General features: G+C 37.5%; 1 protein-coding gene across 6 annotated transcripts in view; it reads left to right on the top strand.

The window, feature by feature from the left end:
* The window catches only part of VPS13B (vacuolar protein sorting 13 homolog B), a 459,420-nt gene that overhangs the window by 136,411 nt on the left and 296,333 nt on the right, over positions 1-26,676 (top strand). For all 6 annotated transcript variants that reach the window (XM_065627245.1, XM_065627244.1, XM_065627248.1 and 3 more), the window contains exons 18-19: positions 9,997-10,131; positions 11,004-11,177. In XM_065627245.1, the coding sequence (XP_065483317.1) occupies positions 9,997-10,131; positions 11,004-11,177 (309 nt within the window). The remainder of the gene's footprint in view (positions 1-9,996; positions 10,132-11,003; positions 11,178-26,676) is intronic.

Genomic DNA, 26,676 nt, shown 5'->3' on the forward strand with positions numbered 1-26,676 from the left:
TCATCCTAATGGAGATTTTCTGTTCTTTCGCCAGGGGAGATTATTTATTAGCTGCTTTTTTTTTTTTTTTTTATAATGCTGACAGCATGTATATTGCTTGTTGGTTGTGCAGGGTATATGCTGTAGATTGCAGCCTGATATTATTACGGTGTTAGCATATATGGGCTTCATGTATTCTCTGTGAAGGTGAGATCATCATCTTTAAAGGATGGTTTTAATTTGTGTTGGTGAATCAAGTGGATACCGTATTTAAGGAGAGGAAAAAAGTGCACTCATGCAGGTTGCTGTCTGCAGTCCAAATTGCTGATCAGAGAGTCTTTATACACATCGGTAATGTGCTGTGCAATATAAGCTGAAATATATTCCACAAGGGAGGAAAACGGAATAGGTTACATACGCTGTTCCTAAGTGCAATGAATATAAAACTCCATTACTCACTTTAAGCAGGTGCTTTTTATATGAGGCTTTAAAGAAATATAAAACTGCTGGTGAAATGATTGGTTTGTACAGACACGACTTAACTTCCAGTACTTTGACCAGATAAAGAGGCTAAAAATATTTCTACAAACATTTCTTTAATGATTTCAAGGATTAAAGGTTAACATCCTCCTGGTGTAAGAAACTACCATTCCAGACACTAAATGTACTGTTTCACTTTAGTTCCTCAGTAGTTGCATACAATATTTAAAAGAAAATATAAACGTTTTTGTTACACTTAGAGCATTGTGTTTTTAAGGTTGCATCCCAAACAATGTATATTTAAAATGATGGGAGGAGCACAGTGATATCATTAAGAAATGCAGTGCGATACAGAAAACTGTAAGAATGATATTCCAGTTAGAAACAAAACTCATCTTTATTTAAAGTGAAATCTTGTGGAAAATTACGCGTGAAGGGTAGCCTCACATCTCTCCATTCTTTAAAGCAGCATATACTGTCTAAGAAGGAATATCATGTGGAGACTCAAGATAATATTTCTATACTGTATTTTAATATTTTTCTATGTGACCTCTACCATGTTTCACTTGCCCACCCTGTCTGAATTACTGTCCTCCTGCCATTCCCTGCTCCTTTGCAGTCCATGTCCCCAACAGCAACCTCTGGTCTCTGTCTTTTAACCACGTGCCTGCTGGATTTCTTCACCTCCCAACTGAAAGATGTTAACATTCTTTTTTGCTTCCCCCAGCAACTCGGGAAATCAAACTCTTAATTATTACACTGTAGGTGTTAGTTCTTTATTTTTTGATAAAACTCTTATTGAACACATCCGCCCTCCTTTGGAATTTTTATGAACCTTCGCGGTTTCTTCTTAGAGAATTACTGTGTCTATCATCTAGAATCCCCAATTTGTTAAGCTTTTTGCTGGTCCGTAACCGTTCTGTTCTATATGCAATTATCTCGAATTGAGCTTGTGAGAGATTTCCATCACTGGCTATTCTGTTTGACAGCGATGAGGTGACCAGGTGTCACGTGTGTTCCAGGGAAGCTCACAACCAGGCGTAGGCCCAGGTGAGATTCAGCATTGCTTGTCTCTTGCACAGTAGGTATGTAATGTAGCACTTCAAGGTTTGCATCTGCTCTGATCATTGAGGCTGTTTAAGGGCAAAGGAAAACAAACTCATTAGGAAACCAGGCTTTATCAGCTTCATAGTTGCCAAAGAGCTTATTTAAATAGATGCATCTTAGAGAAATGAGCTCCCCAGTTGAAACAGGTGGTGATGAGATCTGGGGTGAGCTCTGGTTCCTGTAAGACTTTGTTCTTCCATCCTACATTTTGCTGCCCTAGAAAGTGGTAGATATCCTTTTTCTCTAGTTGCTACACACCTTTTTACTTGGTTGTAACACGTGGGCTTTATTCCAGAGTCTAAGATATATTGCAAGTTATGGTGCTTAGCGTATTTGAAGATTAGACGTTTGGTGCTGGGTTGGACTGGAACTAGACTTAATGGAAATTCAGGATAGAAAATGCAGTGTTTTCATATACTTCACATGGTGACATTTGCCATGAGCTGTTGAGCTTATCCTCAGATACAGCAAAACTACCATGTTTGAAAGGGATAGTAGGCTTATATGACTAAGATGAAAGCAACTGATGGCGAATGCATGTTTCTAACCAAAGGGTGTGTTACTAGGGGTGGAAACTGAAAGCTCTTTCCTCTGTTCATCTGTCTGTCTTTGTCAGGATCTTGCTTCCAATACTTCATGGTCAAAGTTTCTCAAGATCGTATTTACCTGTATCCTAGAAGCATTTGCATCCATGTAATTTTTAGCATTTGTCTACTGACGATATATACGTATGAGGACTGACAGGATGTGCTTTCTGAGAGTTAGAAATTCAGATCCTGATAAGTTGGGGGTTTTTTTTTGCTTTTTATTGGAAGATGGAAGTTATTTTAATGCATGAACTTGGGCTTCTACCATTTGTCTCAAATGATACAGCGGTATCTGAAATGCAGCTGTTGAATTGTGCAGAAAGGAAAATCAATCCTTTTCTTCTTTTTGAACCTCTGTTTGCAACACCAGGACCAGGGCTGCTAAAGCCACTTTAATCCTGTGCCCTGACCAGTGTCATGTTGCCAAACCTAAAATAGTAACTTCAATTAGGTATGCTTATAATTAGCAATGCCTAAATAGCCTGGATGTTGGCAATAATAAGGTTAATACTAAGTTGCTCAAAACGACACTTTTCACAGCAAGGTTTTAGAGCCATTTGCAATACTATATGTGTTTAAAGATGGAAGGTAGAATTCCTTCTCTAAATGTTAGCTATTTAGCTCAAAAGGAACAGCAGTCAGACTGTGCATGGATTGTGTTTCTGTACCTTACACTGAGGATCTTTCAGGATGGTTCTTGTCCTTTTGATAGGTTGTGGTAGTTGGTAGTGAGCCTGTGGATGTTTGCTGGCCGGCCCCAGTACAGTGGGTAAAGGGACTTCTGAAGCTTTTCCCAGCCCTGTTGTATTTTCAGAAAAAGTTTTGGTCATAGGTTTTTGTTTGTTTGCTTTTGTGTTTTGTTTTGTGTATGTTTGTTTGTGGTGTGGGTTGTTGGTGTTTTTTTTTTTTTTCAGTGGTGGTACCTGTTTAGTTCTTATGTGAACGCTCAAATTTGAAACATTATTTTACCTGCATGGATAATCCCTTAAAACCAATTATCAATAAAGAATTATGCAAACGTACTTCTGACCTACAATACCTTTAACATATTATTCCGCATGTTCTGTGATTTCTTTAGTATGGGTTTTCAGTCTTTGAGTCACGAATTTCTTATTTACCCCTCTATTTGAAGCAGGATTTTAGAAAAATCAAGAAGTTTGTTAAGGCAGTTGGGAACCTGTATGAAGGCTGTTGTGTGGAGTCTCGAAATGGTAATGTAGCAACAGGGTTTTGCCAGATTTATGTGACTCATCTTGTAGGTGAAATGCTGTTCTTTAGCAGGCTGGGAAATTTTTTGCAATATGTAAATATCTATTAATAAATGATGGTCCTATGTCTGTTTTAGGGTTTAGGAAGTGGGGGAGCCTTAATTAGTTTATAGGCAGTTTAAGGATTAAAGTGGTTAGTTACAGAGGTTTTAATATTGATCTCCAAGGTGAAGACCAGTGAGTGTGTGACTTGCTGTGTGCTTGCCCCTGAAATCTGTCTGTGGAAACACCAAAACTACATGAGGAGATGCATTTTCATGCTATGTAGGTGCATACATATGGTTTTTGCAGTTTATGTTCTGATGAAGAGAATGGTTGATACTTACATCAATAAATATTTTGTCATTGTTGCCCAAGAAGAAAGCAGTTTCACCTTCTTTAGAGAGTATTTCTAAAGTCTGTCAGTAATTGCTGTCACCCTTCTATGCATTCACTTTACCTCTGAGTACCATGGCTGAAGAGAAGATGAAAGCAGAGCTGTTCTTTTAGGACAGGTTTCTTTTAGGTGTGGAACTGTGGCACAAGAAGCTCAAGACAGTAGAAAATCCGTCTAGCTCACCGTACATTAGAGGCAAGACCATAATCCTGTTGTTATTGCCCTGTTAAATTTTTGGGATTGGGTGGGGATGAAATAATAATTTCTTAGAATAGTAGTATGTAGACTGAAAACTGGTTCACACCGTTACAAGAAAATAAATTATGATAATCAGAATAGCAATAGTAATGCTAACTAGTAATGCCTAGTTCGAAAAAAAAATAGACCTGTCCTTTGACACATCATCAAAATAAAATACCTGAATTACTGTTTTGAAGAAAGAAAACAGTAGCCCGTGAGTGTCTACGTTAGGGCTGTAAAATCTGGTCTGCAGACTATGGTGGCAGACTAAAAATGAGGAATTGTGAACGCAGTAAAGACCTTTGGGGAACTTCATCACAAATATTTAGTTTTACTACAGACAATACTGGGAAAATGTTTATAACCTGGCTTTTACATTTTAGACAAATCTCTCTATTCTTCTGTGGTTTTCCAATTAAAAAAACCCATAACAACAACAAAAAACCTAACCGATCAAAACAAAAAAAAAAGGGGAGAGAGAGGGAAGAAAAAAGCCCAAACACAACCCCCCCCAGAACCCCCAGTGTTTTCAGGTGTCATGTGTGGGGAAGCACAGTGATCAAAGAGATGTTGAAGTTCCTGTGCTGCTGCTGTTTTACCGCAATGAAGAACGAGCTCATAGTCCTCCAGTGCTTTGAATGCGACAAGTAGCACTGGTGCCAGCCAGAGCTGGTCTCTGTGGCCTCTGTTATGTTCATGCTGCAAGGAGGAAGGAATGAAGTCAGGTTTTAGCTTCAAGTTCTTCAGAAGTGCCATCTCTCCAACCATGTTCAGTACAGACTTTCAGAAGTTCTCGCTGAGGGCACCGCTTAAGCAGGGGCTGAACACAAATGCATATCTCTAATGAACGAAGCGAACTTTCTCTTGTGCAACAATTTGTTTACTAGCTGTTCTGTGTTAGTCATGTAAAGCTTAAATGTATGTTTCTATGAAAATAATTGGATGATTTTTCTTGATTCCAGTAAGACTTAGGCCTAAATGTTATTTCATTTAGTTAAAAGCTCCTTGCTTTTATTCATGGATTGATCTTTTACCGAGTTTGAAATCATTTTGACATGTATGTGACAGTCTTTTACTTTATCATGTTGCCAAACCAGAGTTTATTGGTACTTAATGCTTTAAATATTGAAATTTTTCCTTCTGAGGCCATAACCTAAATATGGGGAGAATTCATGTGGAGCTGCTTCTAGAAGTTTTAGTCATGCCTTATTCATTTCCTACTTCATATTTTGCAGTTCTCTCTTTTATGATCTTTCTAAAGAATTATTTATTGTATTTCAGGGATTTGGCGGCACACAGACCTGACTCTTGTCCTCAGAATCAGTAACATACCTCTTCTGCTGGTTTCTTGCCTTTTCTATTGATCGTTTAGATTTTTGTCTCTTAGTTTTCCATTAATCATTGCAAATTCACCTTATTATGAATGGATTGGTGAAAGATGTATAGGCCATTGGTAAATTCACTGCTTGGGTAACTTTTTTTTTTAACAGGACTTAAAAGATTTCTTATTAGCAGAAATCCTGGGCTGATCTATAAAGACGCAATTGTAACCTGCCTTTAGGTATTTGATTCCCTCCTGCTTGCATGTAGAATGTCACTAAATTCTGCAGGGACTTGAGGGAAGCTGTGTAGACGGGTTATATACCTGGAGAGGACCAAAGCTGTGACCAAAAAAGTCGGGGGAGGATGTGGATGCTTTCAAGTGTGGGAGAACTTTCCTCCATTGCGTGATACTTCTGTGCGTGTTTCTAGAATAGAATGGCTCTTTAGGCTTGGAGTTAAAAAAGTAAGTTAATGTGCGCAAGGCCTAAATTGTCAAGGCGTAGTATATTTTAAGTTAGAAAACCTTTCTGCCTCGTTTGGGTTCTGCAGTATGGAAAGAACAGTGGTTTAGGTCTTTGATATTTTATTTTTTGTGTGATAATATGATTCAGGTAAAACTCATTATGTTTGATCGCGAAGTATAAATGTGGTTGCGTTTTGGGAACATGTGATTTTTACTGCAAATAGTTCTACAGTGGGCAAGATGTTTCCAGAACGAAAATCACACAACTAGAAGATTGTCATTTTTATCTGGAAGCAGCCTTAGGTTATATTTAGTGGAGACAGGTATATGTATCCCTCTTACTTCATGAAGTCTTTGATTATGATGTTCCAGATGAAAATAATAACTAAAGAAAATGTGGAGTGTACTGGAAAAGAAACATGGTTGCTCTGTTTTCCAGTTTTGACTACACTGAGCAACAAAGTCAAGTAAATCACAATTCTGCTTTGGAAAGTGTGATTCCAGAAGAGCAAGTACAGACAAATTCTGCTTTGTTGTCTTGCACCTTGGAAATAAGCCTTTCTCATGCTTCATTTGCAGGAGACATTGAATTTGGATTATGTTGCTGTTGGTAATGGTAGATTTTATTTCCCTGGTTCATCTTTGAATTCATGTTCGATATTTTAATTAACATCTTGTGAAGTGTTTGTCTTTGTACTAAATTTGAGTCAGTGTTTGGAGGCGTGAAGCGTTTCTTATCTAGGAGTGTTAACATCTTCCTGCTCAATCAATCCTTTGAGAAGACACTGCTTCTAAAAAGTTTATAAACATTGAGTGGAGGGAAGGGAGGCCCAGTCTTTGCTTGCGTAAACATTTGTTTGCTGAAATGGGTATTTAAGGAATGTTTTAGCTATGTGTGCAACTATTGAGACTTTTAATTTATAACTATACTTAAGAAAGAGAAAATAAGGGAGAATATTTGGGAAGAACTAAAGTTATAGAGATGGAAACTACAGATAATCAGAGGCACATATAGGAAAGAAAGCTTTTTTTTCTTCTCTGTAGAGCAGCTTACCAATTTGACAAGTTTATGAAGGATGGTTCATAATTTCCAACAATTTTCAGAGGCTGAAGAAAATTTTATGTTTCGCTGTACTACATCCATTTATTGTAAATGGTTCACCAAAAGTCTCTAAACTTTCTGGGCTTTGAAAAAGAGACTTTTAACTGGGCAAGGGGAATCACCGCAGGTTCAGGAGACTTTTGTCTTCCTGATGAAAGTCTAGTTAGACATCCTAAGTTCCTTGTTCTTATTGTAGGCTCTGTGCAGAATTAATTTTTCTTGCAACTTTTCCTTTATTACTGTGGTGTGCTGTGGTTATCAGGTGTTAAAGCTGAGAACAGGATGATGTTGCCATTCGATCTAAAGCAACATAGAAAAAGAGAAGCCTGATTATGCTATGTTTTCATAATAGTTTTCTATTTTCAAGTAGTTGAAAACAATTGAAGCAGTGTTCATCTTATCCATTTAACAGATGTTCCAGAAAGAAATAGCTTATTACTGCTCTCAGTAACTTATTCATATAGTTGCCAATCATGTAATCGTTAATTATATGATGAAGACCAAGCCATTCAACTTTCCCATCTTCCCATTATGGTCCCTGGCTACTGGCTGGGTGGCAAACAGGGCACTGGCTGGTTTGAGTGTGCATTGCTGACTGTCACGCAGATGCTGACTGCTCAGGTAACTGGACAAATACATGCACATTTTCATGAATTTTGTAGGAAATAAATGTCTTTGATAATGCTGCCATATCTTGCTGAAATTCCACAAGTTTAGAAGTTGTTTGGTGAGGGAGTAGGAGTGAACAGAAGCAAATAGGGAGCACAGTCACATGGCACTGAGTAACTTGTTTTCAGATATGAAACTAAACCAAAATTCACCTTATGCGAGTAACTAACATGGAAAGCCTTAGTCTTAATGCAGAGAGGTTGTCCAGGGTAATGCATCTAAAAGTGGACTTAATCTTCCATAGTGAAGTGAGAGAAATGTGTCGGACATCACAGCTTGTATTTTGAGGTGTAAGAAAAGTTGCTGAAAGACGGAAGCAGCAAGAAGCTACCAGTTTTGAGAAGGCGTGAAAGATGGACATCAGATTATGAACTCATATTTGTTTTGCTTTGGCTGTAATCTTAGCTGCTACAAACGATATTTTATAATCTTTGTTTTGGAATAGGCAGAAGACAGGGAAAAGCAAACTTCCCCCCAACACAATGGTCTCTATTTGCGCGATTTTATAGGAAGTATGAGGCGGCAGAGCCAAGACTGGGAAATGCCTGCAGATACCCCGTCTGCTTGTGACAAATTCACGCTGTTTTGTCTGCTACCACACCTTAGACCTAAGGGGATTTTAAGCTTTAAGTGATGCTTACCTGGCAAGGCTGGGAGCGAGGGCGTATTCACCAGACTAAAACTGGCAGCTGATCTTTCAGGCTGAGAAGCGCTGGGGTGTCGTAGCGGCAGGCACGCAAATGGGTTGCAGTGAGAATTCTCTGCAGCCTTCCTGAATCACAAGCTGGGAAAAGGCTGGGCGTACCTCGAACACATGAGATGGGTTACGTTTTGATGAGAATAGAATTTGGAACCTACTTTCACACGGCACTCTGATTTACTAAACGATGTGTCCCTTCATATGCTGCTTCTTTCTTCCTACCTTGGAAAGTACTTTTTATTAAAAAAAAATTTTAATCTCTTACCAGAATAAAACGTAAATGTTTTATGTGTTAAGAAGTCTGCTTACCAAGTGACTTTATATGCACTACCAAATACCCTTCAATGTTTAGGAACTGGAATAGGCACGGTGAACTAAGCACAATTACCAAGTTTAATTGTAAATCTCTTGTTTCCTATTTTTTTAGGACTTTTTTTCTTACTAGTTAATGGATGTTAAAAGTTGTTCGTTGGGTTAAGTCTTTGAGTGACTGCACAAAAAACTAATGAGTTCATTCAGTAGAGAATATATTAATATATTTGTAGAGAATATATTAATACATATGTTATTATATTATTGTATTAATATAATATATTAAATTTCTTTAATGCATGTAACTATCTTGAATATATATATATATTTTTTTTTTTTTCCACCTGATATTCCATAATACTTTCCTTGCCTAACTACACATTTTGGAATGAATTTTGTTTACATATGCGAGGAAACTGTTTCATAATTATACTAATGTTTGCACAATTAACAAGCTGCTTGCCAGTTTTAACTGACGAATTCCAAGCCTCTTTTGCATGAGGGGAAAAAACCATAACAAATGGTAACTTCTGTTAGTTTTTCCTTTCATACTTCTCACAGGTGTTGAAACTACTTCTTTCTAATTTGCAAGTAAATGGATGTATTTTTTTCTGATGGGCAGCGCTGCGCAGAACAGGAGGGCTGGCTGCACCCCGGCTCTGGGGCTGCACCCCGGCTCTGGGGCTGCTTGGGGGTCGCCCTCGAGCTCTGCCCACACATCCCAGTCCCCCCTTGTCAGCTCCCGCTGCTGCCCCCGCGTTCCAGGCAGCTCTGCAGAGCGGCTGCCAGTAGCACCCATGTCTTCCAGCTGGCGCCGTGGTTTTCTGGTGTGCGCAAGTCGGGGCTGAGGAAAGACCACCAAAACTTATTTCCACTTGTGACCTAAGGCAAGGGTTGAATTCTGGTTTCCGTTGAAAAATGGCAAGTGTGCGGTTGGCTTTCTGCGTTATTCAGCCGCGTGGATTTAATGCTTTACATCGCTACTGAGTAAGATGTTGTCTAAATGTAAGCTGAAAACACTTGGTCATTTTAAGACTCCTGAAATGAAAGGATCATAATAAAAACATGAAAGAGAATAGTTGAGGTGGCTCTTGTAAAGTGAAAACAAAAATGTATGTGTGTATATACATAGTTATTATTCCAATTTCTAAGTGGCCTTGTGTGTTTTCCTCACAGTATCTATATATATTTTATGCATAACTGGTTGTATTAAAATGCCTATATACAGCATTCTCTCACTTCCATTTAAAAACTGTGAATCACAACAAAACCACTATAAGAATATCTAAGGTAGATAATTAAAGTATAATTAAGTTTAAATGCCTTGGTGAAGGAATATAAAAATATTTAAATTCAACAGGCTAGTACATTTGCAGTTTTCTTTTATTAGGTGTGAAATCTAAGAATCCCCTGCCAACTCTTGAGGGCTCAATCCAGAACGTTGAATTGAAGTACTGCGGCACATCATTGGTCAAATGTGCCTCTGGGACCGTGGGATCAATAAAAATTTGTGCCAAAGCCCCAGGTATGTGCAGCTGGACCATGTAAAACTTTATTGCCTGTATAGGAGAATTGGCCTTGCTTTTTACAAGGAGAGTTACTGAAACAAGAATTTACTCATTGTTCCTATGAATCAGAGAGGTTTTTTTGTATTCTGTTTTGGAGGTTTTTTTATTATTATTGTTAAGTGTGCCAGGATGATCCAGTCTGGCCCCAGTATAGTCAATTCTTACACACTGAAGAAAAAAAATAAAATTGTGTTGTTGGTGGTGGTTTTTTTTTCTGCTAACATGAATATTAGTCTAAAAGCACTGAAGAAACTGGCATAACTCTGCATTTTCATACTACACAGAACATTTGCATTTGGCTTTATTTGTAGAATAATTTTGATGTATTCTGTTTATTGTTTAATGTCTCATTTTCCATTAATACTACAAGTATGTATTTTGCTTGTGAAGTTTTGGAGGGCTTTGTGGATAAATAGTTTTAAAATTTCTTTAACAGAATTTTTCTTGAAGAGCATGCAGTAACTTCTCCAATCAATATCTATTATTGCTTCATATATAAAGGCAGCTAATGTCAGGAACATTAAAAATGTAGTATAACTCTAAATTGAATTAATGGTGATTTTAAAAGGTGATTTTGTGAAGTTGGGATGAAAATTAGTCTTTTAAAGATAATTTATTACTTTATTTGAAATCCTCTTGGTTGTAAAAACATTTACAAGATAACATGAAGGAAGTTGTTTAATAGTTCATATGAGATTGCTCTTTCTATTTCCTTTTTTAATTCTGTACTTACAATGTTAATAGCTGCTCTCTTTGGACTAGTGAATGTTTGTGTTGACAGTTTATCTTGTTACAGCGAAAGCTCTGAGGAGTCTAATCTTTATCTTAGGTGATGGTGGAAAAGAGAAGCTAATTCCTTTAATTCAAGGTCCTTCTGACACCAGAGACTTACACAGCAGTAAATGGCTCAATGAGAGCAGAAAACCAGAATCTCTCTTAGCTCCAGATTTGGTAGCCTTTACAATCCAAATTCCACAGTATATGGACTACTGCCATAACTCTGGTAAGTGCAAAACTCTTGTTAAGCTGGTATCACATTACATTTTTCCTATCCAATGTAGTTTTCAAAAGAGAGGCTTGATATAAAATGCGCCAAATGCTGAAGTAACTTTTTCACATACTGCACACATTGTAACTTTGCTTTTGCTCCCTGTGAGACACAAACCTAGAAGCAGCATTTTGATGTGTGTCGTCTTCAATAAGGAATGCTTCACTGACTTTGATTGCCTTTTGTTTATATAGAACCTTTTGCAAACTGTTTTGGGGGGCAGGATCCATGTTGAAAATATTAGTTTTATTCTTTCTTCCCTTTATTTATTAGGTCGACCATCTTATAAAGAAGTTGACATAGTGAATTTTAAATGGTTCACATAAATTTGCAGTGTAACTTATAGTTAAATTATGAATTTTTTTAATCATAATATTGTTAATAATCATTTAACCCTGGCTGGCAACTAAGCACCACACAGCCGCTCGCTCACTCTGCCCCAGTGAGACTGGGGAGAGAATCAAAAGAGAAAAAGTGAGAAAACTCATGGGTTGACATGAAGACGGTTTAACAAGTAAAGCAAAAGCTGCATACGCAAGCAAAGCAAAACAAGGGATTCATTCACCACTTCCTATGGGCAGGCAGGTGTTCGGCCATCCCCAGCAAAGCCGGGCTCCATCACATGTAATGGTTACTTTGTAAGACAAATGCCATCACTCCAAACATCCTCCCTCTTCTGCTTTCTTCCCCAGCTTTATATACTGAGCATGATGCCATATGGTGTGGAACGTCCCTGTGGTCAATTGGGGTCAGCTGTCCCAGCTGTGCCCCCTCCCAGCCTTTCATGCACCCCAACCTGGTCGCTGGTGGGGTGAGGAGCAGAAAAGGCCTTGACTCTGAGCAAGCCCTGCTCAGCAGTAACTAAAACATCCCTGCGTTATCAACACTCTTTTCATCACAAATCCAAAAACTGGCCCCATATTAACTAATATGGAAAAAATTAACTCTATCTCAGCCAAAATCAGCACAATAGTGAAAAGGTGATTTTTAAAGTGCTACAGAGCACACATTTGACATCACGAAACTTGGTGTTGTGGTGGATTTAAATGAGAAACAAGTTAATATTTTCAGAGAGTTGCTTGGACAAATTTAAGGGTGTTGACTTTGTAGGCATAAATACTCTTACCTGACATTCTTATGGTTTCTGTGGGCTTTAAAAAAAACATTGGTCTGTTTTAAGCTACACTGACAATTTTGAAAAGTAGTTTAAAGTAATTATAATATAGCTTGTGAAATACACATGGATCTAGGTTTTGCTGTCACTATGGTGCATTCTAAAAATCATGCTTCTGTGTTTTTAAAAGTTTATCCTGTTGCCATGCTAAGAGTGGAATCACATAGGAGAAAAAAAATAAAACAACCCTAAAAAGCATATAGTTTAAGGAAAGCAAAATAATTAGCTGACCCCAATATTATGACACACAAAAGTAAACTGAAAAGCCTGCTTTTGTCTCTATTTATGTGTAATAGTTGTTTAATGTCATTAATCTGAAAAGTAACAGTGAATTTATTACCATCTTTGTAATTTTTATGTACATATGTAAGCAACATTTGATTCTTATGCGAAGTAAATATTTGTAAGCACTGTGCACTCCAGCACTTGTTAGGCTGTTGTTTTTTTTTTTTTTTTTCCAGTAGCTGTACTTCTATGTTTCTTGGAGCGCGTCATCTTGGAAACGTGTTTTTATAACAATTGTCTTAAGTTCTTGCCCCTAAAATGTTGCTGAAAAGCAATTAATGATTCAACAGTTTCTTAATTATTCAGATCTGTTTTGTTAAAGAAGTGAAAATCTGTTGCACCTGTCGTCTCACTTTAGTAGCTTTTAAATGTTCATAGTAATGTTTATCACTATTATAGATTGTGGCATTTTCTGCATTTTCTGATTTTTTTGCCTTGTAATATTAATTACATTTGAAGTGAGCTGTGCATACTTAATATAGAATTATTGCTTTTGTTACAGGTCACACTGACGACATACATTTTAGCTCATCAGTATTACAGATAGTCCAATTAAGCAGTAGAGAGTATTTAGTAGGTTGTGACAGGAGTTGCCTAGGAGAATTAAGGCACAAACAAATGAAGTGCTGGCCAGACTCATCTGCAGAGACTCTGAGAGGCAGAAAATTGGTTTGTAATAACCTATTTTGTAGTTGAATGGAAATGCTTTTAAAATGCTAAGATTTTAGAACTGAAAATTTACTGGACACTTCACCCATCCCCTGGTGCCTCAGGGAAGTTGCCTTGATTCCCTGCACTGGGTGGCAGTCGCTGACCTGCTCAGCCTCCAGCTCCACTTCCCCAGCTCTGAAAGGTGCCACGTGGGACTGATGACAAATGAGAAGGAAATGCTGAGTGATGTCTTAAAGTTTGGTCCCAGGAAACCTGAAGAATAGTGTGCTGCTAATGATGTGGTGTGTTTTTTTCCATGTGTGTGTTTTTTGGTGGTTTTTTTTTTGGTGTTTTTTTTGTTTTGTTTTTGTTGGGTTTTTTTAATATAAATTAAACTAGGAAACAATGTTTAAATTATCTCAGGTTCTATATGAAGGATGAGGGAGTAAATTAAAGCTTTCACTTTCAAATACTTGCTGAAGGAACTGAGGCAATTTAATATAGGAGATAGGGCTGTCCTTTTCATTGCAACTGTGAAAACTGCACGGAGAGAAAATATGAAGTGATATGGGAGCATAAAAATGCTTTTGCTGTCAGTTGCAGTCACTTCTGGGAATTATGAAAGCTCTACCGGATAATTTGACAGCAAATTCAACTTATGCCTCGGGGGAATCAAAGGGTTATTTAAAGCTGTACTGCTGCAGATGATTGTGCAGAACTGAAGTTGTGCTTTTTGAGCAATTTATCCAAATAATGTTGAACAGGATGTTCTGGAATAGGAATTTGGACTATAGAGAAGAGCAAAGAGAGTGGTGTAACCTGCTTGTAGAAAGAATGAAGAAAGCTATCCAGGAGAGATGAGAAAAACTATATAGAATTGTGCAGTGTTACCAGATGGCTTGAGGTAAGGCCAAGGTTGGCCCAGTTGGCTATTTTACAAAGTGCATAGTACAAATAGCTGTATAGCTGGTGCTCTCAAACTACACACGTGATTTCTCAAAAGAGCTCGGGGGGACAGCAGTTCCATCTTGGCGGGATTGGATTCGTTGTCACACAGCACTTGGATAAACTCAGTTGACTTCTCCCCATATACAAGGATTCAGAAAACTTTGCTGTCACACAGTGTGATAGGGAGGTGAGTGCGTTGGAGCTGTACAAGCCTAAAAAGTGGCAAATTAGCCACCCAGTTAAGAAGAGAATGATATAATATATTTTTGTGTGTAAAGCCAGGAGAAGCGATTGCAGGGGAATTTCTGGGTACTCTGGAAGAGTCTTGGAATACAATACAGTGCCTATGCAAGTGACTTGTAAACATTTTTTTCATAAATATATATATATATAAAAATTAGTGAAGAAAGAGTTAACAAATTAATTCATCATGCATCTGCGAAGTTGAATGGAAAATAACTTGGTCTAAAATCGAAGCAGTTGTTTGGATATGAAATGCCAAGGAGGAGGTTGTGCAAATGGCATGAGGTTCTTCAATAAATCAGGGCTTATTTACCCGGAGAACAGGTAGGGGACCTCCCCTTCACCCTGTCGAGTCAGCAACTGTCTACTGTCTTGTACCACTCAAATCGTATAGTTCAGGGTGACCAGGACAGTTGTGCAGCTTCCTTTTGTTGCTTGTCTGTAGGTGGCCCTGCAAAGATTGAGGGTGTATTTACAATTTGAGTGATAAAGCATTTTACACTAGTATTTTATTTCTTGCTATTTCACTAGTTGCTACTGAGAAGAGACAAAAAATGCGGCTTTAGTAGTACCATACTGCATTGAGTATAGCCAGCAAAGGAAAAAAAACTCTATAAAATGTAATTCCAAAAAGGGCAGCTTTAAAATGTGCATTGTATAGCATATGCAGGCAAAGTAAGTATTATGTAAAACAAGTGCGTATACCAATGATTACTTAGCAAGTGTTTTACTGTTTGGTGCACAAAGTCTCATTAGCACAGTGGGAAACTGATCCACCTATGGCAGAGAAAGTATTTAGGGACAAAGAATAGAAATATGATTTGGTTAGTCCTTAAATACAAGTCTGCGTGGTGGTGCTTTTAATTTTGGGTACTTCAGTTGTATGAAAAACTGCCCCAGGTTATCATTGTGCCTAGTTGTAAAAAACAGTGGATATGCTCTCCAGTCTTTATCTAAACTGCAGTGCATAAAATAAATACAAGAGAGATTATTCCATTACCCCAGGGCTTGGGAAGGTCTTCTTACTGCTTCTTGGAAATAACTTCACCTTTATTAACCTTCTGTGCAAGCTGCAGGCCCTGTTTGTTTCACCTGGCCTGTGAGAGAAATAGGGAGATTTCAAAAAGAATGCTGGTGTTAGTATTTAATTATGGGCAGCTGTTGAATAGATGAGGTGAGCTGATTAAGCGCTGTTTGGTTTGCCATATTCAATAATTGGGAGTGTGTGCACAGCCGGTGTATGGAGAGCTTTATTGCATATAAATCAAGAGTAACTAAAATAAAAAATATAATTAATAAAGTTTGCTTTGAGATCAGCTTAAATACTCAGTAATGCAGCAGTGAAATAAGGGCCTAAACAAAAGTACCTGTATTAATATCAGGCTCATGTGTGGTAAATTGATACACCCAGTGGAGCAAAGTAAGAGGCTACTCTAGTTTGTGAAAGCTGCATGAAGGCAGAAGAGCAAATATTCAACCTTATGAAAGCTGGCTATTTCTCATTTAAGTGTTATTTTTCTTAAACTTCCAAAGATTTTTTGGGTTCTTTTTCTCCTCTGTGAATATTTTGTAAGTTCGCTACATTCTTCCCCCCCCGCCCCCCAGAGAAAAAGATTTGTAAAGTGAAAATACTTTTAAGACTGAAGAAATCGTATCTTTAAACATGAAAAAAGTGTCAAATGTTGGAGCAGCAGGAACGTTATTTTTTTTTCCTATCGTAAACCAGCGGATTTTATCTGTTAGAACTTATTTAAAAAGAGGTGAGAGATTTTACATATGTTTGTTTTTATGTATACACACCTACGTATGCACCCAACTCCCCCTTTCTTGCAGTTAAAAACCCCTGTTGTTGACATATTTTTTTATTTAATTTTGACTGCTCAGTCTGGGGATACTGCGAAGTCTGGAGTTTAAAGCTGCGACTATGATATTTTGAAAGTTCTTGTTTCTGATTTAAGTGCTTGTGCTACTAGCACACAAAAAAAATAAAGTAAAACCACCTTGTAAAAGAATTCGTAAACTAATTCAAAGTATTTTGGGAAGTTTTGACACAATGAATGTGTAAAAAGGCTTAATATATTGGAATAATTAAAGACAATTCACATTAGTGGTTTGGGCATAAATATGTAAAAATTATACCCATCTATCTTACTACATTTCCTTTTCTCTCCCCGAGGATTTCACTATGTACTTTATCTATAATTGTTGCCAGTTTTCTATCAAGTTCCCACTGGGCTTCTGGTGCAAAAAATCTTATCCTCTCGATGACAGAGCTTGCCTGAATGATTTCATGCTTTTAGCATTTTTGTTCACGGGAATTAGGGGCAGAATGTAACTGCAGCTGAACATAGCATCTCTTTTTGTAATTTTGAAGTTTAGACTCTGTTATTGGAACTAAATGAAGAGATGCAGGTGTTCTCCAGTTCAAGTCCTTTGGGATTTTTTGATGGTAGATGCTTGAAAAGAAAATGCATGTGTTTCCAGAGTCAAACAGCAGCTGTGGACAAGGATTTATGTTTTTCTCAGAACTTTGGGATTTCAAAATGTTACATTTAATCACATGCACAGAAAGGAGAGCAAATGTTAAAGATGTTACATATAAAACTAGGAGACTGATCTTTTTACCATACCAACTAGTTGTGGGAATAGAGGAACAAAGTGATCTTTAATCTTAATATGAACACTTTCAAAAGGATTATGATAGTTGCCAGGACTCTGGTCTTTTGAGAACTGTGCTCTTGCAGCGCACAACATTTATAACCTCTTAATTGCTTTTAGAATCTGGCATATTCTCATATTTTGCCTTGGAAAAATATGAAAGCTAATAGTATAAATTACTGAAAACGCCGTATTCATGTAGTCTCATGTTGGAGTAGGGTGAACTTAAATTCAGATAAGTATACATTTTAAGAAGAATATTTCTAGTAATGTCCAATTTTCAAAATTGGATTAAAAATAGCAGTTCAACTGCCTGAACTGTGAAGCTAAATTTAGAAGTTTTCCGAGTTACAGAATCTGTGGGCAGAAGTATTTTGTGGTAATACAATTTCTCCCTTGTTTTCTCTCTTTGTGATTTTGAAATTACTTGATTGCAGTAAAGAAAATTTCTGACATCTTATTTTTATCACTAGTTCAAGTGGGGGCAGCAGACGGTGGTACTACAGAGCGGTTCAGGCTGGGAGGGTGGTGTGGGGAAGAGCAAGTTGGTAACAGTGGTAAATGCAAGTTTGCTAGTGCCTATCTGAGAAAGCGAAAGCCTCTTTTCAAATGCATTTAATTTTGTACATTCACCAGCTTGTGTGTGCTCCATCCTTCCCCATTACCTTCACAGCTCAAAATGTTGTGCGCTACAGCCAGGTTAAGTATCATGTATTTTTCCTGACCTGAATCACCTCCGTGTCTGTTCTCTTACAGAGATACGGCACTTCTGATGTTTTCTGAGAGGGAAGTAAACTTGTCCTTGAGCACAGACTGTTACTCTGCTGGCTGGAGTTATAAATTTCATGTCCATGGGAGTAGCATCAGGGTGGGACATACTATACTACATTAACTAGATTAACATTATTTCCAGTGGGTTGCATAACTCTGGCAACTGGCAGTAGGTTCTGGTTATAGAAAGGTAATTGTGCGATGCAGGAATAAGGCAGCTTGTTCAGCTTTCCAGTAATTCTACAAACTCTCTTGGGGGAAGAGGTGTTTTAATCTCTCTGCTTACATTGCATTCAGTTTCTCTCAATATGCCATAAATCCTTCAGCAATACATGTACCCTAGAATTCTGAAATGGTGACTAAATAGGATTCTGAGTTTTGTAAAATGATACCTGAAAAATTTATATTAAAAAAGAAGAAAAAGAAAGCTGTACTCTGTCCTATCAGTTGTTAGGAGGGCAGCCTGTGTAGTTAAGTTCCCTGAAAATACTTCTGTTTTTCTTTCAAGCCTGACTTTGAGCTGCACTGGTCAGCTACACTACGCAAGTCAACAGAATAATATCTTTAGCCAAAGCAGTGCTTTTGCCTTTTTCCCATTTCCTGTTCTTAATAGTATCGCTTAAGAATTTGGTAGTATGGCAAAATAAGAACAAAACTTGGACGGTGAAGATGGGGACTCAGCTCCAAATGGCAGGAGCCTGAGACATTGCACTAGGAAATCTGTTGAGTGAGGGAGTTGGAAAGCCTGATTCTCCTCTGGGTTTATACCTTTTTCTTTAGAAACTCATTGCCCGACCTTTGTTTTGACTCAGGAAAAAAGTGTTCTGCCTACAGGTGGTGTAGGAGTCCAGAGGCCAGGAGCGTTTGCTTCAATATTGGCAATGGAGGATTTGAGCTCAAGCTGTAGGTTATGTGGAGTGCGCACACTTTACAGTGCATAGAGGAAATCTCTCCATCTTCTCTTTAAACAGAACGTAAACTAGAAAATTCTGTAAAAGTAACTACAAACCCCACGGTTGTTAGGGAATGGCAGATATACACACAAAATAAAGGGAGCATGCATGTGTGTTCCATAGCACTTTACAATCTGGTGGTATCTAAGTGTTTCTTATGGCCACCGAAGTCATATTTAATATTTCCAGTTTGAAAAAAAAGTCAAATTATGGGTTCAAATGCTAATTTCCATTTCCATAACAGTATAATGTATCTGTGCTTCACATATTTATGAAAATGCATTCACCTTTTCCACTTGTGACATCTGGAAAAGCATTATTCAGCAAGGTGCCTAGATACATACTGGTGGTGCAGAGCGTTTTGGAAACGTGGCAGGCATATGCTCTCAGCAATTGCTGACACATAGCTTTGGACATGGAAATCTGGTTTTAATTGAGAAAATATATGTTGGCCAACATATTGGGATAGCTCCTACTAATTTTGAAAAAATGCCATGGGATCTTTAACTTCCATTTGGACGCTTCCCAGACATGGGCATAAGGGACTGTAACTGTTTACTTTCAAATGGTGTTTAAACTGTTTCCAGGTTTTATAATTGAATTATATTCCTCTCACTACAGTTTTGGTGATGTAAATGGCTATTTTTTTGTAATGAAATACTAAATAGATATCACTGAACATCAGTCGACTTTTGATGGTAAAATATAAATGCATTTTGACGAGGTCAAATTTTATTTTTCAAATTTTAGTAACAAGTGATTAAATGACATGTCACTGAACAGAAGTGTAGCACATTTGATGAAAAACAGCATGAAATTAACCTCTCCATTATTTTTAATACAGAAATTTTGATCTAAATATATATTTGTTTCCAAATATATGTATTTTTCTTCCTCAGTAATTTTCATGGTCCAACTCTGTAGTAGGTTAAAAAGAAGCTACAGGTCAATCCAAAGATTCCAGTGTTCTGCTTATAATACACACAAATTTACTAACAATCTCATTTACATGCTTTGGGATGCAGTCTTAAATACAGAGCGTGGATATTCAACCACATTGTCCCCTTTCACCTGAAAATTATTGTCCTGAAGTTCCCACAGAAGTTCCTTTTCGCAATATTAAATAATAAATAGCCATTTGTGGTCACAAAATAAAGTTGTGCCATTACCAACTGACTGAATAGTTAGTTTTATATAGAAAGCAACAACAGTTCACAGCCAGGATTAGAATCTTAGCAGTATATTGATTTATTTTTTTTTTTTTTTTTAAATTCAACTAGATAACCCCAATAGTGAGCCCCAAGCTAAGACATACCAAAACTTAAAATAATTTTAGACCAATTATCTTTCAAGTGTCCAACTTTGGAAACATTCAGATTAGTTTTTCTTCATGTGCTGTGAAACTTCTGAAAATCAATCTCTGTTTTTATCAAAAACCTGCAAACCATGTAGAAATTAGTACTGCAGGAACCATTAGTTACTTTTAACCTTTAGACCATTTAATCACTTCTGTGCTGTATGAACTGATTTCATTTTCCTTTTACCTGTGCACTGAAATAGAACTAATATATGCAAGATACTCGTGTATGTACTTATAGTCTAAGGTGACAGAAATACTTAAAATTGGTATAACAGTGGACTGTATAACTTTTCAGTTCTATTTAATAGCTAAAATTAGCCTAGTTAGGTAATGTGAGCACTTAAATGTTGAGTATCTCTATAAAAGAGGTTTCTAAGTACAGCAACGTCAAACACAAATACTGCATTTTTGAGGTATCCTGACATTCTCAGTATCACATGGAGTACTAAATCTATTTGAGAAATGCGGTGATAGGATTATAGTGGTAATATAGTTTAACTAAATATTTTTAATTCTTAATTTTAATCTGCTTTACACTCTTCAGTAGAGGAAAAGGCATTTGGAAAAGGCAAAAACCAATCTGTTTTTCTGAAGTAGTGTCTGAAAGAGAAAATTCTAGGTTTTGCCCTAATCTTGCAGCTGGTTCAGTTAAGATAGAAACATTCACTGGAGCAAAGTAATTTGCTCACCTTAGTCCTGAGTTCTGTTCACTCTCCTGCTGCTAATTGTTGATACCGAGCTCCACTTACAGCACAGCAAATTAATCAAAAGCCTGATTTTCCTAGGCGTTTGCCTAATTCCTGATGTATTTTAAAGGTGATGTATGCAGATCTGGGAAAAAAAAAAAAAGTGTGATTTTTCCCCAAGAGACTTAGAAAATTGATGCTCTATGTCTGTAGGCAGAATAGCAAATAATTTTGGGGTTCTGCTATCCAAACTTAACCTTGCGAGGTTATGTACCGGGGAGCGGGTGCCCTGACAGTGAGAACTGAAGGGACAAGGAGTCCCGGACAGTCGCGTCACCTCTTATTAGGGTGGGCACAGGGTCTGTCTGCAGCTGCCGACTCCTCCACTTTTAGCTGAGTGCATCACCCATCACTGTGCAGCCTCATGGGCCTTTTGCCTGGGGCTGGTGCCAAGCTAGAGAAGCAACTTTGGCTGTGCTCCCTCATGTCCAGAAATCTTGGAAAATCAGCCCATTGCCTGTGGGAAGGTGGACATGAAAGGGGTCAGACCAGCTGGAGTTTGAGCCACATCTTCTTGAATTTGTGTTGGTCGCTAACCGTCATGCCAGAGGGAAAAAAAAGACCGTGTTCCAATAATACCATGCAAACCATAAATGGAAGTAAAGTATAAACTGAAAATTATTAGATATCAGAATAATCTGAATAAATCAAAGGCTGACTGCCTCTTCCCATCTCCCCCTACCCACAAAAGCGCCTGTGCTTGTTTTAATATTGCTTAAATACAATATAAAATATAATATTAGAACTGGCTCTCGTTGGGATTTTTTTTCCCCTGAAAAGGAGAAAATAATAGAAATTTTGCAAATAGAAACAATTCTCATTTGAAAAATAAGATAAAGATTGAATCTAATGAAGCATTAAATACAGTGTTTGGCTCAGCATTAGTGAGCAGGGTTGTGGAGCATGTGATGGATCATCACCTCTGGATAGTATTCTTCTTTTCTGTTTTGTATTTGTCCACTGCACAGAGGGTGATCATTGAGATGTAATTAATCATCTTTTAAATAAACTGGACATCTTTTCCTCACTAGGCTTTGAATAAATTATATAGAGAGTATATTTTTCATATTTAGGGTAACTATGTTCCTATCTGGTTATCTATTCAGTGGAAATAAAGTAACAAAAGGAGAATGTGAATTCTCCCTTTACTTTTGAGCTCTCTTAAAATGTGATAAGAGGAAGAGGTATTCAGGATTGAGGAAATCTTTTTCTAGGGAAAATTCATACAAGAAAATGGAAGATGTTCAGTATGTCTTTGGAAAACTTGATGGATCTAAAGTAATCTTTCAGTGTAATAGAATTTTTGTAGAACAGATGTGTGTATTTTGAAGTGCATATATCAGTCCTTTAAGCAGTTGCATGTCTAAATTAAACAAATAAAATTTTAGTGAAGATTGCAATCAGTTGATAAAATTGCTTTTAATTAAAAACCAGGAAATAGTTAAGGTATGTTTGGTTGTGTTTTTGAGTTTTGAAACAGATGTGATAAAAATATAGTAATCATCTTCAGAATACTGATTGTATTAAGAGTAAAGACTTTTATCATAATCGGAAACTAATAGTACTTGTTTATTTCCTCACTGGTAACCTAACACAGAATAAGTATAAGCCTGTGCAAGGGATGACTTAACACAACTGTTAATGCACTTTGAGTGAAACATCTTTATCAAGTTAATACAAGAAGCAGTCATGCGCCACTTGAATTACTCATTTATAGTGGCTGAGCAGCAGCCTGGACGTGGCCTTTGAAATCCTGGGAAAATAAGATGCATGCATGCATTCAAATGTCTCCAGTCTTTGCTTTAGAGCAGCTGTAAAATGTTGAAGTGAGATGTCAGCTCCTAGCCGTTGCCTACATTTTCAGTCTGAAGAGAGGTGTGATCATTTAATTGCTAACCAAAGTTAGTATTTTTTTTAGTCATTGCATCCTCAGTTCAAGACTTTCTAGTTTTAAGCACTGTTTGAACAATTAGGACCGAAGAATCAGAATATTTACTTGCTTTTTTGCACACTTTTGATGCACAGATGATTCCAACTTTATTTTCAGACCTTATTTGTTTTGTTATAATACATAGAATTTTCTTTTATTGTGCTTTTGATGAGGGAGTAGTAGTCTTAGGAAATAATGCACATGTGTGGGTAGAAATTTCAAAAATGCTACCTGTGTGCTCACTAAGGACCTAAGAGTATAATGGCTGGTAAAAGCCATGTATTAAAAGGATGTCTGCCTCTTTGCACTGTTGGGATGTTGCAGCTTGCACAATCTCTTGCGTTGCCAGGTTCCCTGTCTTCACAGCTTTGATACCACATTCTCTTTGAAAAAATAAACATGTAGGAAATTAACTGTTCGACTTAATTTTTTCTGCAAATGCTTGCACAATACCAAGGAGTGTGCATTCCATTACACTTGAATTGGAGATTTTTGACAAGAAGTGCCAGATGTTGTGTCTCGAGTATCCTCACGCTCCCCAAGACAGCAGTGCAGAGGTTACCACTCTTCCTTTCCTGCAGGAATTGTACAGGCTGCCGTGACGCAAGGTGACTGAGAGCAGGGACACCTACTTTGGCTTGTTGGACAATCTATAAGGGCAGTGTGAAGTTTGTGTGGCACTTTGGAAGCAGACAGCAATGGCCATGTTGTATCGCTCCAGGGATACGCACAACCATCCAGCACTCGGTGAGACTGACTGCAGGGCTGCTTAATTAAGGACCCTTCAGGAACTGGTCAAGTAGTTTTTTCCTTATTGTTTCTGTTACAAGTAGAATTAAGATTCCTTGTACTGCATTTCAGTCTGTTTCCTGGAACAGGGCATCTCTGACATTCACCGTGCAAACTTGTTTTTTGCTCTGGAAAATCACTATCTCAAAATTGTGATGGAAGGAGCAGATGTTTTCTACACGATGGTAGCAAATTAAGCCACGGACTCAGAGATCAGGCCTTGCTTCCTGTTAATGCGAAAACTGAGAGGCAAGAATAATCCACCTTAAAGGTAGAAGTATTATATGATGGTTAAAATCTTCACTGACATTTGTCTGAGGCAGTATTACTAGAGGTATTTGACGTATAGCCAGGGAGGACAGTATTTATTTTACACTGTTGTGCGAAGTGGAGCATTTTGGAATGGTTTGCATTGCTCTGCTCCACTGAGGTGCTTTAATGGGCTGCTCCAAGGGGGTAATGGAGGGATATTTGCAAGAAGGATGCACTACCCTTGTAGCGTTGGCTGTGGCTTGGCTCTGCTTGGCTTTAGTTGCCACGGTTTGTCACCTCTTCTCAAAAGGCAACAGCTCAGCTACCTCCGGTAAATGGTTTCTCTAGATTGAGGTGTGAATATACTCAAGCAAATGACTCCAGAACATTTGTTTTTAAGAAGCATACTTGAACAAAAATAGCATGAGGTAATGTTAAGGGAACAAGATGTTTTTCGTTCATTTTCTGCGAGGTCCCATAGTGAAACACTTGCAAGTCAATGCTGTTATATTGGGAGCCCCTGTAACTCAGGATCAGTTACAGCAGCATTTTGGTCCTGGCTTTGAGGAAGTAAAGCAACATCTGAGTTCCAAGATAAGGCAAGCAAAGTTCTGCCACCTCTTTCTAATACAGATAGCTCTGTATGTTCTTTTTCCCAGAAAGAGCAGGAGGTTATTGGCTCACAGCACAGCAGCCAGCGTGTGGAACTGCTGGCGGTGTGCTACCAGGCCTTTGTGGATAGTCGTTTTGGGGTTCACACCTCACAGGGCCATGACTCCCATCAGCGCTGGTACACAGAAGCCTTCACACTGCTCCTGCTTCAGAGAAGTAGAACCAGTACAGCAAAATCAAAAAAATTCTTTTAACTAGTAAAAATTTGAAGCTAACCTTGCCTGAAATCCTACTCCTCTTCTTTTTCCAGAAAATTCTATTTGTTTCCTTTAAAAGAGAGATAAAGCCCTCTTCCTACCATTACATTCTTAAACTGGAATGCCAAAATAAGAATTTGGGATGGCCGGAGTTGGTTTCTTAATTACAGCCGAAAAAAATGGAATACCGAATTACTTCTTACCAGAGAGCTGTCATAATTTTCCTAAATATTTTCATGTTTAGCTGTATCTGTGTATATACATGCATGTGTATAAGTGTAAGGAGAAAACAAGTGATCTATTCTCATTATAACTATGAATAGGATGTTCTGAGTATTGTTGAGATTTGGGAGGAAAGCTTAGAAAATAATGTTGTGATCCATGGTACATCGTTTGACCTACCCCTATAAATATATCAGCCGCAACCTGAAAGTATAAATCTTTTTTTTAGCTCTAGATCTTCTTGTTTCCCACAGGATTAGAAGTGGAACGGGAGGACAGTTTTGTTAATTCTTTTATCCATAACTCTCTCCCTTTGGCAAATCTCCAGTTCATTCTTCATCCCGCAGGAAGGATGGCAGCCAAACACTTGGGTTTTGACAAATCCTACCTAGTTTCTGTCAGAACCAGTGCCGTGTGGTTGGCATCTTTTATGGAAATGCAGACAAACTCTCCTTATATACAGTGGGATAGAAAACAGAGTAGCAGCTGATTGAGTTTTTCTAATATTTTCCAGTAGTTTTTCCTTCATAAGAGGTTAATAATCAAATCTTATGACATACATAGTTTCTTCATAGATTTTTTTTTAAGAACTTCTACATTACTCTACCTAGCTTTGGCCTGTCATGAATATATGACACCTGCAACACTCTTAAATGAAGTTTGAATGCCACGTTATCTGATACATAATAGATGTTTTAGTTTATATAAACTTGCATCAATGCTATCAACATAGCTTTAGAGAAAAGCCGTATTTTGAGTTTCTTACAGTTTCATTACTAAATTTTTAGTGTGCTTGTATACATTTTTAGTGTGCACTTATAACTTAAATTATCTTCCAAATAAATAGGCTGCACTTAATAAAGATACGTGTCACTCTCCTAGAAATCCTAGACAAAAGCTATTAAGTACGGCATCTTGAAGCTGCTTTTAGTGCAGGAGTTTAAGAATAATGTTACATTTGCTTAGAACGGTAGAATGTGCCTTGCATGTCAGTGTGCCAATGCAAATAATATTCAGACTTTGAGGCTTTTTAATATATTTCTTCTGTGAAGTGCAGTTTAATATTTAGTTCTGATAGTGTCCATTATTATTGTTATGCTTTGGATCAAAGAAAAGATAAAGTAGTCTGAATTACCAAGTATTCAATAGCTTGAATTTTCTGCCTAAGGAATAAAAAAAAGTAGCAGACTGAAGTTCAAATTTATATGGTGAATAAGTTTGAGTAGTTTTCTGTGCCATTAGCGGAACAAATTAAACTTTTGCTGGTTGAGTGCATATACCTAAACAGTGTAGTGTGGGAGGATTATCAGCCAGTTAGTCTTATTGGTTTATTGGCAGCAGAGCAGATTTAAACCAAATTTTCCCATGGCAGAGGGACTGTATCAGCGATCCCAGAAGTTTTCCTAAGAAATTTATGAAGTGGTATGAAAGTAAATTACTGAAGAGCCATCAAAGCAAGTATGTTATTAATTGACAATTTATTGACTTCATCCTTACTGCTAGTTAAACGGGGGAAAAAAAAAAAGAGGAGGAGGATTAGGATTCAGCCTACACTTTGAAAGCTGCGTGAGGTCTTTTGTACGATATTTCAGTTAAGCTGTAA

Source organism: Caloenas nicobarica, chromosome 2 (assembly GCF_036013445.1).
Source record: "Caloenas nicobarica isolate bCalNic1 chromosome 2, bCalNic1.hap1, whole genome shotgun sequence".
Classification (NCBI taxonomy): domain Eukaryota; kingdom Metazoa; phylum Chordata; class Aves; order Columbiformes; family Columbidae; genus Caloenas; species Caloenas nicobarica.